Source organism: Excalfactoria chinensis, chromosome 26 (assembly GCF_039878825.1).
Source record: "Excalfactoria chinensis isolate bCotChi1 chromosome 26, bCotChi1.hap2, whole genome shotgun sequence".
NCBI classification, from domain to species: Eukaryota; Metazoa; Chordata; class Aves; order Galliformes; family Phasianidae; genus Excalfactoria; species Excalfactoria chinensis.
Window position 1 is genome coordinate 1,551,016 of NC_092850.1, and position 16,830 is coordinate 1,567,845.

At 50.0% G+C, this 16,830-nt stretch overlaps 3 protein-coding genes across 7 annotated transcripts; 2 read left to right on the forward strand and 1 right to left on the reverse strand.

Moving 5' to 3' along the window:
• The first annotated feature begins 90 nt into the window (after positions 1–90).
• Positions 91–12,504, forward strand: LOC140262755 (scaffold attachment factor B1-like). 4 transcript variants are annotated; one of them, XM_072357288.1, is made up of 21 exons: positions 94–566; positions 1,189–1,276; positions 1,590–1,654; positions 1,738–1,944; positions 3,083–3,142; positions 3,770–3,797; positions 4,698–5,196; positions 5,633–5,682; positions 7,212–7,312; positions 8,034–8,183; positions 8,276–8,352; positions 8,558–8,697; positions 9,132–9,223; positions 9,603–9,709; positions 10,075–10,368; positions 10,632–10,769; positions 11,113–11,155; positions 11,575–11,696; positions 11,882–11,994; positions 12,080–12,131; positions 12,367–12,504. In XM_072357288.1, the coding sequence occupies exons 1-21, from the start codon at positions 378–380 to the stop codon at positions 12,494–12,496; spliced, it is 2,745 nt and encodes a 914-aa protein (XP_072213389.1). In that variant the 5' UTR covers positions 94–377; the 3' UTR covers positions 12,497–12,504. The 4 variants fall into 4 exon arrangements, with proteins under 4 accessions (XP_072213385.1, XP_072213389.1, XP_072213386.1 ...); XM_072357285.1 differs by lacking the exon at positions 94–566 and adding an exon at positions 649–784; XM_072357284.1 differs by lacking the exon at positions 3,083–3,142 and having other exon boundaries at positions 91–566.
• MICOS13 (mitochondrial contact site and cristae organizing system subunit 13) lies at positions 12,277–14,088 on the reverse strand. Its single transcript, XM_072357294.1, has 4 exons — positions 13,979–14,088; positions 13,439–13,595; positions 13,141–13,192; positions 12,277–13,036 (listed from the first exon to the last, which is right to left on the reverse strand). The coding sequence occupies exons 1-4, from the start codon at positions 14,005–14,007 to the stop codon at positions 12,939–12,941; spliced, it is 336 nt and encodes a 111-aa protein (XP_072213395.1). The 5' UTR covers positions 14,008–14,088; the 3' UTR covers positions 12,277–12,938.
• A 42-nt stretch (positions 14,089–14,130) lies between these two features.
• On the forward strand, positions 14,131–16,757 carry HSD11B1L (hydroxysteroid 11-beta dehydrogenase 1 like). Of its 2 annotated transcripts, none has more exons than XM_072357293.1 (7): positions 14,131–14,380; positions 14,458–14,588; positions 14,831–14,942; positions 15,076–15,167; positions 15,817–15,910; positions 15,982–16,147; positions 16,240–16,757. In XM_072357293.1, the coding sequence occupies exons 1-7, from the start codon at positions 14,296–14,298 to the stop codon at positions 16,418–16,420; spliced, it is 861 nt and encodes a 286-aa protein (XP_072213394.1). In that variant the 5' UTR covers positions 14,131–14,295; the 3' UTR covers positions 16,421–16,757. The 2 variants fall into 2 exon arrangements, with proteins under 2 accessions (XP_072213394.1, XP_072213393.1); XM_072357292.1 differs by having other exon boundaries at positions 14,132–14,380; positions 16,026–16,147.
• The last annotated feature ends 73 nt before the right edge of the window (positions 16,758–16,830 follow it).

Genomic DNA, 16,830 nt, shown 5'->3' on the forward strand with positions numbered 1-16,830 from the left:
CGCTACGCGTAGGCCTCGCCACGCACGCGTAGTAGCGCTTTCGGCGTCGCCGCGCAGGCGCAGTGCATCCCGGAGCGCGTGCGCATGCGCAGAGGCTCCCGAGCCGCCCTCAGGCGCTCCCGGGGCGCTCCGTAGCGCTCCGTGTCCCTCAGGCTCCGCCTTCCCGCCCGTCTCCATTCGTCCCGTTCTGGCCGAGTTTGCGCGGATCGAGCTTTGCTTTTTTTTTTTTTTTTTTTTTTTTTTTAAAATTATTATTTTTGGCTTTTTTTTGTTGTTTTTTTTTCTCCCTTCCCCACCATTTTGTGCCGCCATCGCAAGGTGAGCTGCGGGATCGCGCCTCGCGTTCGGGCTCCGAACGGGATCGGGAAGGGGCCGCCATGGCGGACGGTCACTCGTTGGCCGCGCTGGGGGAGCTGACATCCCCCGTTGGGGCCGCGGCGCTCGGCTCGGAACCCGAAACGCGGCGGCTGAGCGAACTGCGGGTCATCGACCTGCGGGCGGAGCTGAAGCGCCGCAACCTGGACACGGGCGGCAACAAGAGCGTGTTGATGGAGCGGCTGAGGAAGGTGAGCGGGCCGAGGGGGGGCGGCGGGCGGGGGAGCTTCATCCGGGTCCTTTGTCCCGCGGCGGAGGCCCGTTGGCGCATGCGCGGTGGCCGTGGCGGCGTGCGGGGTGCGAGGCGGGCCGGCCCCGTTCCTTTCATCCCTCGGTTCCCGTTCTGCGCCCCGCTCCCCTCCGCAGCCCTTTGCGTTCTCCCATCTCGCTTTCCTCGCAGTCTCTGCAGGTTGGCCCGGCTGCGGGTCCGGAGGCCTTTGTGGGTTCTTACAATCATGCCTGAGGCCCCGCAGCGCTCATGCTCTTGTTTGTAGCCCTGCACGGCGCTGCTCCTCACAGGGGAGGTGTGTTGGCTGGATTTCCTTCCAGCTCGGACAGTTCTATCATCAGAGTGTGGGGGTCATTGAGTCCAACCCCAGGGTCCACCCAGAATCCGATCCCTATCTGTGCTGTACAGCATAGCATACAGATAGATGGAGCTTCAGCCCTGAGCTGCATCTCAGTGCATCTGTGGAGCTGTTTTCTAAGCACGCTGCTTGTTTCTGATGGGGGTTTTTGACCTCAGAGCCCCATCTGCCAAAGCACACGTTGCTAGCAGTACAACTGAGCTGGATTGCTGTATGTCTCCTTCAGGCTATCGAGGACGAAGGAGGAGATCCAGATGAAATTCCCATGGCTTCAGAACTGACCAACAAGAGGTTGTCGAAAAGAATGAGCAAAGGTACAGGATGCAAATGCGGCTGCTTCATTTTGGTGCTTTTTTTTTTTGTGGAGAACAGTAAAACTGTTTCATTAGCGAGCAAGGATGACAACAATATGACACCCAGGTGCACTTCTGTTTGCATGTCTTGGGACCTTCTTCTTGCTCATACCAGGTATTTGTGTTGACTGTGTTGTATTCTCATCCTCAGCTAAATCCAGACAGGGCTTCTGAATCGGGATCTTAATGGTTATGTGAAACAGCACTGAATGGATAATTTGGCAAGGAGTATGAAATATAGAGCTGCTTCTCATTTCAGTTATATTATTTTTAGGAAGAAAATCAGAAGAGGAAGGGGTGGAAGACAATGGGCTAGAAGAAAACTCCAGAGATGGGCAGGTAGGTGGAAACACGATTGGTTGCCAAGTACACGTATCATTAAAATCATAGTAAATACACGTCTGTCCTTTTCCTTTATTTAGGAGGATATTGAAGCAAGCCTGGATACCTTACAAGACATCGACATGATGGATATTAGTGTGTTAGATGAAGCTGAAATAGACAACAGCAGTGCTGTAGACTGTGGAGAAGACTATAGTCCTGATAACATTCTGGATTCACTGTCTGATAACAAAGACAATGTTGATGCAGAAATGAAAGAACTCCCAGATCAGCTGACAGAAAATGAGGTAAGTGGAGGTCCTTGCAAATGTAACAAGTGTTTGGGTACATGGAGGGGTTACTTTGGTGCAATACAATGTAGGATGTGTATGGGATATGGATTCTGTTTCACATCAGCAGCTCTTATGTCTTACCAGAGGTGTGAGGGGGTGACAGCAGCAAGTTTACCATCTGCTTTACTATGCAGTAACATCTCAGGAGTTGAAAGCAGTGTTAGTTTCAGTGTTCAGTGTTGCCTTTTACGCTTGTTAGAGTGTATGTGTGCATTAATGGATGCATGTACATACATGTATACCTTCCCTATTTGTGTACCATAATTATATACGTGAAGAAAGAGATTGGTTTTCAGCTTACAATTTAGAACTCTTCTCTGCAGAAATAACGCGAAGAGTTTATATTGAAGAATTTATATTGTGTGGTTTTCTTGTAGGTGATTGAAAGATGATGCTCTATGTATTGGGCATTGCCCTAACCTGGCAGTGCCAAGCTTTTGGTGTAGCATAGCGAGCAAGTTGGAATGTCTCCTATACAGTTTCCAGCTACTGAGTGAAGTCAGGAATTGTTTGTTATGTTTACTCCCCACACAAAAAATGCTCTTTCCTTGTGTCCTTGTGTATTTGCTTTAGGCCTGTCATGTCTGTCTCAGCTTTTTACCCTGTGAGAAACAAGGTAATTGCAGAAACACCCCGTTAACCTGAAAGGCCAGTTTTCTGGCTTTCTTTCAATATGAGCTGTTGGGAATCATAACCAGGGAGGTTGAGTCTTCAGCCAAATAGAGCTCCAACAGCTCTTAGGAATGTAGATGTGGGGGAAGTTTTATTATTGGAAATGTGGAGACTTAAATCAACTTCACTTGGGACAATGGAGAAACAATTTTAAATCAGAGTAAAGTAGACTATAATTTCAGTATTGCAACGAAATTAAAAGGAAAGTTTATTGGAGAGTGCTCTCCTGCTAATATTTAATGCTTGAGGATATTGACCTCTTGCTCCTCTTGGGTTGTGTTCAGAAATAGCAATCAGGATCTTCAGAATATTGGAAAATGCTTCTTCTGTTGTTGCTCAGGCAAGCTGGATGTGGTAGTATTTCTCAGTAAGCGAACCCTGCTGTGTAAGGAGTACTCTAATTCCTTTTTTACTCTTTTAGGAAGATTATGATGAAATTGAAAACAATGTAGATTCCTCTTCTGATTTAATTGAAATGAAGGTAAATTGAAAACAGAACTTCCCGATTTTGTTTAATACTATTCACTCTGTGCTGATACCACGTGGCCATAGTGTGAGCTGTAACAGAGCCCACGGTCTGAGTGATCTCACACACAACCCAGGCTGTCAAGTGAAGACGCCCCGAGTTGCTTTCTTGGTTTTCTTTCTTCTCTCCCCACCTCGCCAATTTCAGGAGACTTCCTCCACGTTTATTCTTCAAAGGAAACAGGCCTTCAGAAATGCAGAGCAAAAGCATTGTAATGGCTTTTCTTAATTAGGAAAAACAACATTTACTTGAGAAGTTTCACAGCTGATTTAGTTTTTCTTTCCCCTGCTGATGATATCCAGTAGTAGCCCAGTTTCATTTTCACTCTGTAGTACAGAGGCAATTTTGTCCCCTTTTCTCCAGTGTTCCCAGTTACGAGGAGAACAGTGGCTGAAATTTGAGCTTTAATTATTAAAATTATTATTAATATTTCCAGTGGATGTTGAAAATCAGTGCTAAAAGCAGCAGGTGGATTGGAATACCATTAAATCTCACTGATGGGGCGGGAGGGGGGTGTTTGCAACGATGCTCTAACAAAGTACATTGCATAAAATCCTTGTTCTCTGTTTGTTTCCTGAACAGAAAATGGAGAAACTGCACTTGGAGCCAGGTACTGTTAAAGAAAAGCATATTCCTGTCTTTTCAACTAATACTTTTTAAACCATTAACTATTTAAAACAAACAAACAAACATAGAATTTGCGTTATTCTTATGATGGACAACCCAGATCATGCAGGGTCATAGAGATTGGAAACCCAATCATATCCCCAGATCTGTGAAGTGATGCTTGTCATCTCTGAAATATTTTCAGTGATATGAAATGGTTTAAAAACCTGTTAAGCTACATAGATGGATGTAGAGAAGTTAATCACAGTTTAAGAGCTAAACAATCTGCCTCTAAACAGATCTTGTGATATCTCACACACCTTAACTCTTTAACTAAGTAGAGAGCAGTGACAGCAGTAAAAAGATATTGTAGGGCATTAAAATATAAAGCTTAGTTACTGGATACAGAAGAAAGAAGAGAGTTTCTTCATGGAAATTTCATACAGATACTTTTCACTTTGTGGACTGCAAACACACTCATGCACCATCAGAAGAAGCCCAGGTTTCATGTTGGACTGTCTGCTAAAAGAATGTCACAGAGATTTAAAAATTGAACCCTCAGTGCTTTGCTATGTTCAGTTAAGCGTCTTGGACTGTGGAAGCTAACTAGAGAAGAAACAGCTGAACGATTTCGCGAAGAATATCAAGGATGAGCCAGAAGGTTTTTGTTAAATCTGTGGGGGCATTTTTCTTCCCTGTTAACGTGTGAGGGCTGATGCAGTAGCGTGTCAGAGTGCAGTGAGGTAGGACTTGTAACACTGTGTACACTAGGGTTTTCCAATCTCTGTGTAGCTTAGCCGTTCTCTTGGTGTTAGTGTGGCAGCCATGCCAGTTCCACGTTTGTGATTGCTGTATTTCCCTGGTGATTAAACCTTGTGCCATTCTATTCCTGTTAAATCCGTAGAAAATGAGAAAATACTCGACATTTTGGGGGAAACTTGTAAATCTGAGCTCCTTAACGAAGAAGCGTGTGAAGCGGAGCAGCCAGATGCACAGGAAGCAAGTAACGTGGTGCCAGGCAAGAGGCTAGCAGAGGAAGAGGACGCTCTTGCTGCCGCTCAGTCGGAGGAAGATGCTTTAGATTTGGACAGCAAATCGGCACAAGCTATGGCAAGGAAGGAGGCAAAGCGTTTAGTTGTAGCAAAAGGGGAGACAAGTGAACAGACAATAGAGGAAGAGAAGCTGGACTCTGCCTCTGTAGGAGTAGAGAGCGTAAGCGATCAGAGTAGCAAGCGCTGCCAAGGCCTGGAAGCCTCTAGTGGGGAAACAGCGGAGAGAGGCGCAGGTGCGGAAGGCAAAGCTAGCAAAGAAGATGCCAAGAAAACAGAAGACAAAGCTAATTCAGAGGAATGCCCCGCTACTAAAGAGTCCTCAGCCAGTGAGGGCGGTGATCAGAAAAAGAGGTTTGTTTTTTCTCCGTTCTAGACCAGATGCTATCTTTTGTCACGGGTCGTTAAGCGATGCCAATAAGCCGTTGCCTTCAATTGGCCACCAGGCCTGCTGAAATTGTAGCCTGTTCCTAAAGAATCGGTTTGATTTCTCCTTGTGCACAATTGTTGTTGTTTTTGTTTTTAAACGCAGAGGGTTTGATTTCTTTCCTTCCTCAACCTTCAAAGGTTGTTTTCTTAAATTACTCTGATTTGTAAACTTCTTCCTAGTATAATTCTGTTTAAGAATCTGACTCCCCTTATTTCATGTCAGATTACTTAAATCGAGTCTATAAAGGTGTATTTTTGTTTGCAACGTATTTGCTGGTAGGTATTTAATTTTAGCTTTTTTAATGATTGGTGAGTAGTCATTATTCTCTCTGACTCGAGTAACGTGTTGTTTTGTCTTTAGCCCCGTGGAGGAGGACAGAGATACAAAGCTGGTCTCAAAAGACGAGAAAGGTATGTATCTTTCAAAACCCAAACTTGACATTTCTGTCAGTGAAACTGCTTTTGTGTTGGATGGGGTCTTTTGTTGTGAACGCCTTGAAATCTCTGCAGCTCTTAGATACCATTATTTACTTATTGTCCTGGAGTTTTAAAGATGTACTTATACCAAAAAGTTCTTCTCTTTGGTACTGGTTACAAGGCTCTGCATTGCACCTTTTTGTTTGTGTCCTGATCTCCAAAGGTAGATGTTAATCTGTGGCAAATATGTCCTTCATGGCACTGAGGATACCGACAGCTGTTAGTGAGTCCAAAGCCTTTTGTGTTTGGTTTACTTGTGGTTCTTTACACTATCTCCTTTTATGTTTAAATAATGTACAGTCTTGTATTTGTGATGCTTAGGTACATAAATACTCAGAGTTTAATGTTGCCTTCCAATTGGATTGACGGTTCTTAAATCTTCATCTACTCAGATCCTATTTGCAGTGCCAATATGCATGATAAGCAGGATGGACGTTTCTAGATGAGCAGTGCCAGGTGGGGCCTTGCCTGCTCCTCATCGTGTTTCTTCCTACTAACGCACTTTCTACTGAGTCTTTACAGCTTTATCCCCTTTGCTGTTCTCTCTTACCACTCCAAGGCAGAAAGCTCAGAACTGCCTTACGTGCAGCAGGGATTTTAAAGCAGTGAGTGCTGAAGTCCCAGCAGTTCTGTAATTGGCAAGAAGTTTGTATGGGAAACTGGTAATCACAGCTTGAAGCTCTGATTAATCAGCTGAGGCGAGTGTCGGGTCAGCTGTGGGAGCACAGGTGAGAGTGATGTAGTTGTGCTCCCAGAAGAGGTGGAGCTTGACTCCACCTCCTCTAGACCTCATTTAAGGGCTGACCACCACTTCAGAGCATTTAAAGGATTATTTAACAGGTTCTATTATTTACCCACAGACTGCAGCATACTGGGAGGGCGTTCTGTTCTTGAGTAGCTGAAGAACGCTGACCCTTTTCTGGCTGCAGTCACTGAGGTCATAGCCAATCTATTCATACCCTAAACGTGACCTACATGCAGGCAGACTTTGAGGAGAACATTTTCTTGCTTTTATGGTGTATGTTTTTCCTTGAGAGGTGCAGTTAATCTGCATCCAGTTGTAATTCCTTGGGAATCAAGGAGATAAGGGTGAGACATGAGTGAGTACCTGTAGGTGCTGACTTGGTTCCCACAGCCCTTGTAGGTCTTCAGTCTTTTCCTGTAAGTTCCAACTTGCTGGGATGGATGCAGACACGTTCTGAAGGGCCATAGCTACTTTATCTCTGGAGTTTCTTCCTTGAGGAATGATGTAACAGATCATGGCACATAACAGAGCTTGTTGTTCCATCTTAAAAGAGTTTGGACTCCTCATTGCCTTTGGGAGTACGAGTTGTTGGGAGGTGACGTTTGTGCTTTACTTTATGATTGGATAGATCAGATCTGTGGGACTGCTCTTCTTTAAATATGGGAGTGGTTGAACTAACTGGGATTCGGGGTGTGGTTTTGTTTCTGTTCCTAATTAGGTCGCACTGCTGGCGGTTCTGGGAGAAACTTTTGGGTGAGTGGACTTGCTTCCACCACCAGAGCTACAGACTTAAAGAATCTGTTTAGCAAATATGGGAAGGTAAGGTTGGTTGGTTTGTTTGTATTCCCCTCACTATAAACTTGGTGTGCTTCTGTTGCTGAGAATGTGGGATTACAGAGGGAAGAAGAACCTGCATGAGTTCATGCCACACGGCTGCAGTTTCATTTTATCTCTTTCAAACAAAATTCCTTTTCCAATCCTTATGTAAACAGACAGTGACTGCTTACATATTTCTCTGTGTCCTCTGGTGGTGTCTTTACTCATTGGAACATCACTGTAAGCAGTGAATGCTGCTTATTCAATATATTCCTGGGACAAAGTAGGATAATGCAGTATTTGATAGTGTATTTATTGGGATGTACATGAGGAATTGCCTCAGTACCTGAAGATTTACCTTTGTCTGAAGCAGATAACTGCTTTAAAATGGGCACATTTGGGCACCGTTATTTTTTACTGCATTTGTTATGAATGTGCTCCATCTCAGCTGGAAAATGGGAAGAATTAGTTCAACAGAGAAAACTGCTGTCAGAGCTGAGAGCCTTTCTTGCATGGAGCTGATTCCTAAGGGTTTCACTCAGACCTCTGAAGCCCATTTAAAGATGTCTTTCTCAGCAGGTTGTAGTTAGAGAAATCTCTGCTAGTAATGCATTACTGAATATCTAACTGAGAAAACACTGTTTTCTCAGTTTTTTTCTCTCTTATTGCTGTTAATGCTGGCCCTTTGTTGCTGTGAGTGTAACACGTTGTTTCTTTGGGAAAGGTGGTTGGTGCAAAAGTGGTCACCAATGCCCGCAGCCCCGGTGCGCGCTGTTACGGCTTTGTCACCATGTCTACAGCTGAGGAAGCCACCAAGTGCATTACTCACCTCCACAAAACCGAGTTACACGGGAAGATCATTTCTGTGGAAAAAGTGAGTATTGATCCTCAAAGATTTCTCGCTGCCATCGAGTTGTGCACGTAATTGAAACCACGATCTCAGCTGATGTGCAAAATACATTTCAGGCAAAAAATGAACCTGCTGGGAAGAAACCAACTGAAAAAAAGGAGAATGAGTCGAAGAAAGAAACAGGCAGCGAGAGGTAAAACATGCCCTGTCCAGGGCTGCTGCAGTTATCTGTGTTGATCTGTCAGGAAAGGCAGTTAAATAGAACTCGTGACAAACATCCAGGAAGTGATCAGTGTGTGTTTGTAACTACGATGTCTCAGCGAATCAAGATTTGGTTTTGTTAATTTAATTGTCTTTTCCTGAATATCAGTCTAATCTATATCAACATCTGCCTGTAGGCCTAGCAGTAGTAAAAGGGATGAGAAATGTGACCAAAAAGACGACTCCAAAAAGGCTGAAGACAAGGATGAAAAAGAAAGAAAAGAGAAGGATGAACAGAAGTCTGCTTCATCGGATCAACCTAAATCTTCAAAGTCAGGTAACGTGGCTGTTCTTTATTTCACAGTCAGTCCCTCGTTGAATCATAGAATTATAGAGTGGCCTGGGTTGAAAAGGCCCATGATGCTTATCCAGCTCCAACCCCCTGCTATGTGCAGGTCATCAACCAGCAGCCCAGGCTGCCCGGAGCCACATTCAGCCTGGCCCTGAATGCCTTCAGGGATGGGGCATCCACAGCCTCCTTGGGCAACCTGTTCCCATGTGTCACCAACCACTGGGTGAAAAACTTCCAAGCTAAACCTCCCCTATCTCAGTTTAAAGCCAATCCCACTTGTCCTGTCACTGTCCAAGACTGGCTGCAAGTTTCTCAGCTGGAAGTCAGGTTTAAAGACCCGTTTCACTTTGTAGAGGAGGTACCTTTGTGCATAGTAATGTATTTCTTACACCTCTTTCTGCTCAACCTTATTTGTTTAGGGAGTAAAGGAACAGAGAGAACGGTGGTAATGGATAAATCCAAAGGAGAACCTGTTATCAGTGTGAAAACATCAACTACATCAAAAGACAGAGTGAGTAGAGCTTCTGCATGGGAAGCATGGTTCCTTAGAAACACATCAGAAATCCCACTAAGCTGCATGTGCCCTATGCTTGTCCTACTGATTAGTCTAATTAGAATTTCCTTAGTGCAGATTTAGCTTTTAATTAGTCAAATATTTTTCATATGGCTGATAACATATTCAGCAATGAAATCTTGCCAGACTAAATGTGGGAAGGGAAGGTCTTCTGTTATGATGTGGTGGGTCTGCAGTGTTGAAAAAAGAAATAGAAGAATGTGGGGGCAGAGCTTTGAGATGTGTGTGAATGGAAACGAAGCAGAGCACTGCGCGTAGCTGTTGTCCTTTGGTAAATGCACTCTGCTGAGTTTCTGTCCTTCTGTATTAAATGCAGAGTGTTAAGAGCCAGGATCGCAAATCGGAGAGCAGGGAGAGGCAAGGCATTGTGCCCTTCGACAAAATCAAAGCTCAGAGGAAAATGAGGGAGGCCGAGCAGCGCCGGTAAGAGCAGCGGTTAGCTTGGCTGGAAGCTTTTTCCTTTTCTTCCTAGAAGTAATGCGGTTTTCTCTTAATTAAAATGACCAAGGGAGAAAATATTTCTTTGATTTGATACTTTGAGTAGAATCAATGAGCTTTGAGGCATTTGGATTCAGCTTCTCCTGTCCGTGTTATTTGCCCCCATGGGTGGGTTCAATGGGAGCAATGAGATCACTGTAAATACGAGTCACTGCTGTGATGCAGTTCAGAGGAGCTCAACACATTTTCAGTCATGGTGGTTTTATTCTTTTAATTAATAATAATTTTTTCTGTTTTTAACTTCCTTTGTTGAAATATCAAACCTGTAATCTTGCATGCTGCTGTAACAGCACCCGTGAGCGTCGGGAGAGGCAGCAGCACCTGCAGACCATCCGGGAACGTGAGGAAAGGGAGAGGCTTGAGATTGCTCGTGAGAGACTGGAGATTGAAAGGCAACGGCTCGAGCGAGAGCGGATGGAGAGAGAGAGACTGGAGAGAGAGCGGATGCACATAGAGCATGAAAGGAGGAGGGAACAGGATCGCATCCAGCGAGAAAGGGAAGAGCTGCGACGGCAGCACGAGCAGCTGCGCTATGAACAGGAACGCCGCTCTGCCATGAGAAGGCCGTATGACATTGATGGCAGGTAAAGGCGATGGGAGGGATGGGAGGAGGGGGCTTGGCTGCCACGCTGTGGCTCCAGCCTGCCCTACAGAGAGCTGTCTGTCTGCTCGGAGCTGTTCTCACTGCGTACCCTGAGGTGTCTGTGTGTAAAACCTCAGTTGCGCTCTCCTGTCTGAGTTCTATCCCTGCTTCTGAGCTTTTTTACGTGTGTTTTTGGTGCGCAGTTTGAATTGGGAACAAATATCAAAAGTCACAAACTGGATCAAAACATTTTGTTCCTGTCAGGAGGGATGATCCGTACTGGCCCGAAGCGAAGCGGATGGCGATGAACGATAGGTACCATTCTGACTTCGGCCGCCAGGATCGCTTCCATGACTTCGATCACAGGGATCGTGGCCGGTACCAAGACCACTCGTTAGACAGGTTGGTGCCTCTGCTGCGCTGTCTGAAATCAGAGGGTGAAGATATCTGAAGCATCACGTTTTGCTGCCTTTTCTTTACTGGGTGTTTCTTCTGCACTTCCTTTTTTAAGCATGATTTAGTAGCTGTGGAGTTTCTCTTGTGAAACTGAAGTGTTTCTGTGCCACCAGTTAAGCGTTCGTTAAGCACCTGCTCAGTTGCTGCTTTGCAGATATGTAAGCTTCTGAAAAAGAAAAGGGCTTTTGAAATCTTATTGTAGCACCTTAGTGGAGATCTGTTATATAGATACTGAAATAACTGCAGCGTGTTTTCCAACCACAGTCTGATTTTAATTGTCTGTCTGTAGGAGGGATGGATCAAGGACAATGATGGGAGATCGCGATGGACAAGTGAGTTGCTTTACTGTCTTAACTTTTACAGCCTGGTTTGCTGTAGTTTCAGATTAAAATTACAGTGCTAGGAGTATCTATCAGCGCCAAGATTGCCTTGCTATAAAAGTCAGGTGCATTTTCTGTGGTACTCAGCAAGCAAAACAAGCGTGTCAGAGACATGGGGGGTAAGAGAGGTTGTTCAGAGAAGGCACAGGTACCATGAAGTTAAGTCTGTAAGGTGGCAAAACTCAGTAGGTGTCGGTGTGCTCTTGTGGCCTGAGGGGCTGGCAGTGAGAGGTGGCTTTTACTGATGGCTGAGCTGTGGGATTGTGAAAGACTTGGCCAGGAGAACTGGGCAGAGAGGAATATCAGAGTTCAACAGGAAGGAATAAAGATGGAGTTGGTTCTGTGTGCTCACACACGTCTTTGCCTTGTAGCATTACCCAGATGAGCGCCATGGAGGGCCCGAGCGCCACTCACGGGACTCCCGGGAGAGCTGGGGCAGCTACGGCTCCGACAGGAGGATGAGTGAGAGCAGAGGGATCCCCCCGCCGTCACGGTCAGTTCTTGTGCAGTCAGTGAAAGTCGTAGATGCACTTTTTGATGTGATTCCCTCCTCAGCCCGTTCCCAGGTGTGCTGCACACCAGTGGCTCTTCCAGCTCACTCCTGTACTGCAGCAGTGCCGGGTGTCCCACTTGGGTTCTTGCTGTCGTGCCAAGATGTAACTCGGGCTCTTCCTGCAGGGATGGCCGTGACTGGGGGGACCACGGGAGGAAATTTGAAGGGCACCAAGAGCGTTCATGGCAGAGCAGCGTGGATGGAGGGATGATGGGACGGGATCACGAGAGATGGCAAGGTAATGCTCCCCACAGGGAGCCTGCTTGGACACAAAGCAAAACGACTCCTGTGGATACAGAGGAATCATTCTCACTCTTTTATAGGTGGAGGTAGAGGGAGACCTGGCCACGTGATGCACCGTGGAGGCATGTCAGGGTAAGAAGCTTAAAAAGAGCAAAGCATTTCTATGTCTATTTCCTTTCAGGGTGAGTCCCTTGCATTTAAATGAGCCAAAAAAGCATTTTTAGGGATTATCAGTTCCACAATTTGTTACTGAGATGTCAAGGGATAACAGTATTCCTGTGGTTCATAACGTAGCACATGGTTTATTTCAACCTGACTACTCGAGTGGCGAGAAAACAAACCCCAAACCATCTGCCCCACTTTGCAGGCGAGGAGGGTTCATGCAAGGTGGGAACCAAAGTCAGATGATACACGGAGGTGGGATGCAAGGAGAGGGATTTGCTGGCCAGGAGAGAGCAAGCAGACCCAACGATCCTCGCTTCAACCGTCGCTACTGAATGTTTTAATTTCTAACGCTACGTGGCAACTGAAATTGATTTGTGCCCCGGGGTCACCGTTCCTTGGAGCTCGTGGGTCACTGTAAGTGTAATTTGTTTTTTTAAGCTGCTGCCATATTACGTCACTCGATCCAATGTGAACTCATTTGTTTTGTAACGTGTTGTTCAGATCTCATTGAAAAACGTTTGTTAATGAAGCATTCCATTTTCCATAAATAAAAAAACCAGTTTACAGTTCATGGCTTCAGTCGTCCCTGGGACACTGACTCGTTGGGCCACGCACCCAATGCTCTGCCCAAGGTGAAACACTCAAATGCTTTGCACAATAACCCCAATAAAACGGGAACTAAAGTCCTTTATTGGAGCCCTTGTGGCTGAGCTGCCCTCCAGCGGGACCAGCACAGGACGGACAGAAGTGCAGAGCTGCACCCGCAGGACGCGCTCACTTGACGAGATCCTTCACGTACTTCCAGCCCTCTGCTGTGTATTCGCAGGCCCTGCTGGGAGCCACAGACAGGGCAGACATCACCGTGTGCACCCCTGTAAGGAAAGTGGAGTTAGCCCCAGGAAAGCACCAATCCAGGCAGGTTTGCTGTTGTTACTCTGGCACCGCGGATCCCTTCAAAGAGAGTTTGTGGTTTTACCTTTATTCCAGCAATCGGAGGGAGAAAAGTCCAAGCTTGGAGCGGGTGGGAGCTGCAAAGAGAAAGAAGGGCAGCGGTGGGGGGGTCAGAGGGGCTCAGCTGAGGGACTGCAGCTCCTTAAAGGCTTTTTGGTGCTGCCTTTCCCTTACGGAAGGGAAACACTTCACAGTGGGGGGGGCTGCTGCCTCCAACATGGAACAGACTTTCTGGTTCTTTAAGACAAGGGCCTCCCTGGGTTCAAACAAACCTGAACCATCGTCCCAACGTGCCCATGTGTGCACCCCCCCCCCCTCCTCACCTCCCAGCCCATGTAACTCGTCCACTCTCTGACCGCAGGAGGCAGCGCAGCCTGAGCCTTCTTCAGGGCTTCAGCCCCTTCCTCCCCGCTGCCCAGCAGCCCCTGCTCGTAGGCCACGAACACGGCAGCTCCGGCCAGGCTTCCTTTGACGGCAAACCTGCGGGAATCGGAACGGACACGGCTCGGTTTGTGGCGGCGGCTGCAGCGACTCGGGCGGATGGAGGCGGCGGGTCCGTGGGGTCAGCGGGGTCAGTGGGGTCCGTGGGGTCATTGGGGTCATTGGTGGCGGCCGTTCAGCTCCGCTGGGCAGCTCCTCCCCTCCCCCCCCGTCACGGTTCACTCCACCCACCCCCCGTTCAGCCCGTCCCGGCTCCTCCCGCCGCTCTCCCCGCTCAGATGAACGGGACGCCCCGTCCGTCCGTCCGTCCATCCCCGTCCCCCCCCCCACCAGCCGCTCCGCGCCCGGATCCGAGCGGAACGAGGCGGCAGCGCTGGGTCCGACCGGCGGGTCCGTTGGGAGGCGGCGCCCGCGGGACCGACCTGAGCAGCGGCAGCAGCCGGGCGGCCATGGCGGCACCAAGGGCAGCGCTCGGGCCCGCGCCGCGAGGGCCGCCGGGAGCGCCTCACGTGACCGGAAGAGAGAAACGGCGCTTCCGTCTCGGCCGTTGCCGCGGCAACGAGGTCACGTGGGCGGGAAGCTTCTCCCGCCGCCATTTTGGGCTGAGGGCACGGGCCGCTCCGGGGCTTCGTGGGCTGCGGGTTCGGGCCCGTCTCGGTTTCCCCGCCGTTTGATCGCGGTGCGGCGCCGTGCGGTGCTTTGCGGTGCTTTGCGGTGACCCGGAGCGCTGCGGGCGGCGATGAGGCCCGTTGGGAAGCTGCTCTGTGCCGCAGGGAGCCTGGCGGTGCTGCTGTCCTTCTGCTGCAGGGACACGTTCCAACCAGGTAACGGGCCGCGCTGGACGCACGGAGCGGCAGCTCCCGTTTCCCACCCGCGGCTGCAGCGTCTCCTCCCGTCACAGAGCTCCTGTCCGGTGCCCGCGTCCTGCTGACCGGAGCCAGCGCCGGGATCGGGGAGCAGATGGCGTATCACTATGCGGCCTTCGGGGCCGAGATGGTCCTGACGGCCAGGAGGGAAACTGCGCTGCGGGAGGTGAGAGAACAGCGGGGCCTCGGAACGTGCTGTGTCTTGTGCTTCGGGAGCAGCCGAGGTGCTGCCCCCGCTGTGCTGCCCTCCCTGCAGTGCCCCCCGGTTGCTCCGTGCTGTCACCCAGCAGTGCATGTTTCTCCTACCAGGGGGCACCACCGCAGCCCAACGGGGCTCCCTTATTGCTGCTCCCCCCCCCCCCCCCCCACGCCGTTTAATCATTGGCACAGCGCCGTTTTTTGTCCCAGGTGATGGAGAAATGCCTGAGCCTCGGAGCAAAGAAAGTCTTCTACCTTCCAGCTGACATGGCTTCCCCTTCGGAGCCCGACAGGGTGGTTCAGTTCGCTGTCCAGAAACTGGGTGAGCAGGACAAGGACGGCAGCGCGGCCAAACGTCTGCTGCCGGGGGAGGAAAGTGCGAGTGCTGCCCTTCTGAGGGGCCGCTGTGGGTCCTCAGGGACGGCCGCCCCACTGACCGCTGTGTCTGCCCGCAGGGGGGCTGGACTACCTCGTGCTGAACCACATTGGCACTTCCCCCTTCCAGATGTGGGGCGGGGACGTGGAGCACAGCCGCTGGCTCATGCAGGTGAGGATTCCCAGCAGTTCTCATGGGACGCAGCCGTTCTGCTGCTCCTGGAGGGGCTCAAAGGCAAATTCAGACCTTTGGCTGCAGCTGAGAGCAACCGTGTGTGTTTCAAGTGCTTTGGAGCCTTCCCTGCTCGCCGCAGCGTTGTGCTCACTTACGTTGGTGTGTGCAGGATACCCAGGAGGAACTTCTTCTTTCTGTTCTCTTTATCTGTTCTCAGCCCAGAGCTGCTGGGTTTGGCCTGCTGGGCTCCTACCTGGGCTGGGTGGGTGACTGATGGGGAGTGAGGAGCGTTGCAGGGCAGGGACCTGGAACACGGCTGAGGGAACATGGCTGAGGGAACACGGCTGAGGGAACACAGCTAAGGGGGTCCTGATGTGAGCTGGGGAGCAAAGCGAGGCGCTGCTGGTGACTGAGAGGGGATGCAAAGAGAGGAACTGGGGACGGCAGCCTCCATAGGCAGGAAATGCACACCAAGGCCCTACAGGAACGTGTGCCGCCTTCTCCATTGCCGTGCCTGGATCCGAAGGGCTCCGGGTGCAGCATCCATCCTCCTCCTCACGTTCCCATTTCCAGCCCATTCTCCCTCAGCTCTCACTGTTGCTCTCACTGAGCTCCCTATGGGTGTTTTCTCTCCCTGCTCCTTCAGGTCAATTTCTTTAGTTACGTGGCTCTGGCATCGGCTGCTCTGCCCACCCTGGAGGAGAATCATGGCTCGCTGCTGGTGGTTTCTTCCCTCTCAGGTCAGTCTGTGGCCGCCCCGTCGCCCTTTTCCCTCCCCGTCCATCCCCCACCGCCCGGTTTTGTGCCGCAGGGAAGATCCCCACCCCGTTCACCGCCTCCTACTCGGCCACCAAGTTCGCTCTGGACGGATTCTTCGGCTCGTTGCGCCACGAGCTGATGATGCAGGGAAGGAACGTGTCGGTGACGCTGTGTGTGCTGGGCCTCATCGACACCGCCACGGCGCTGGAGAAGACCCGGTGTGTGTGTGTGTGTGTATATGTGTGTATATATGTGCCTATATGTGTATATAGGGTTATATATGTGTGTTCTGTGCCCCCTCGTTCTGCAGTGGCAAGGTGTTCCTCTCCGCCTCTCCCGCCTCGGCAGCTGCTCTCAGCATTATCCGTGCCGGTGTTTCCCGCCGCCCGGAGCAGTTCTTCCCGTGGTGGCTGCGGCACGTGCACGGTCTGTGGGTGCTGCTGCCCAACCCGCGCGTGCTGCAAAGCTTCTACAACTACAGCAGCGCCTGACGGACACACGGACGGACGGACAGAGACAAACAGACGGACAAACAGACGGACTGACCGCGTCCCCCTCCGGATGGCTCCGTGACGGACCGTCTGGCGCTCGAGGGATATGCAAATGTTGCGGTGCTGCGCGGTTTCCTATTGGTCCCTAGTAGTTAGGCCCGCCCCGCTTCCCTCCCCTCGTAGGCGGAGTCACCGTGCTGCTGGCTGCCCATTGGCGGAGCCGCTCAGGGGGGCGGGGCTCCGCGGTCCCGTGGCGCGCTTGGGCTCTTCGGCTGCGTCCGTTTCGTTCCGCTCCGGATCCGCCCCGAACAACCGCAGGCGGCGAACGGGGCGCGGCGGGAGAAACACGTTTATTCGATGTGAGCGTTGTCAGCAGCGCGGGCGGCGATGGAGGAAACGGGAGAGCGCAG

Excerpts from the sequence above, each read along its gene's own strand:
- LOC140262755 (XM_072357288.1), top strand. The coding sequence starts at position 378 with ATGGCGGACGGTCACTCGTTGGCCGCGCTGGGGGAGCTGACATCCCCC. Across the intron at positions 567-1,188 it reads TGATGGAGCGGCTGAGGAAG|GCTATCGAGGACGAAGGAGG; the intron begins GTGAGCGGGCCG and ends TGTCTCCTTCAG. Across the intron at positions 9,710-10,074 it reads AGGGAGGCCGAGCAGCGCCG|CACCCGTGAGCGTCGGGAGA; the intron begins GTAAGAGCAGCG and ends CTGCTGTAACAG.
- MICOS13 (XM_072357294.1), bottom strand. The coding sequence starts at position 14,007 with ATGGCCGCCCGGCTGCTGCCGCTGCTCAG. Across the intron at positions 13,596-13,978 it reads CGGCTGCTGCCGCTGCTCAG|GTTTGCCGTCAAAGGAAGCC; the intron begins GTCGGTCCCGCG and ends CGATTCCCGCAG. Across the intron at positions 13,037-13,140 it reads CTCCGATTGCTGGAATAAAG|GGGTGCACACGGTGATGTCT; the intron begins GTAAAACCACAA and ends CTTTCCTTACAG.
- HSD11B1L (XM_072357292.1), top strand. The coding sequence starts at position 14,296 with ATGAGGCCCGTTGGGAAGCTGCTCTGTGCCGCAGGGAGCCTGGCGGTG. Across the intron at positions 14,381-14,457 it reads CAGGGACACGTTCCAACCAG|AGCTCCTGTCCGGTGCCCGC; the intron begins GTAACGGGCCGC and ends CTCCCGTCACAG. Across the intron at positions 14,943-15,075 it reads GTTCGCTGTCCAGAAACTGG|GGGGGCTGGACTACCTCGTG; the intron begins GTGAGCAGGACA and ends GTCTGCCCGCAG.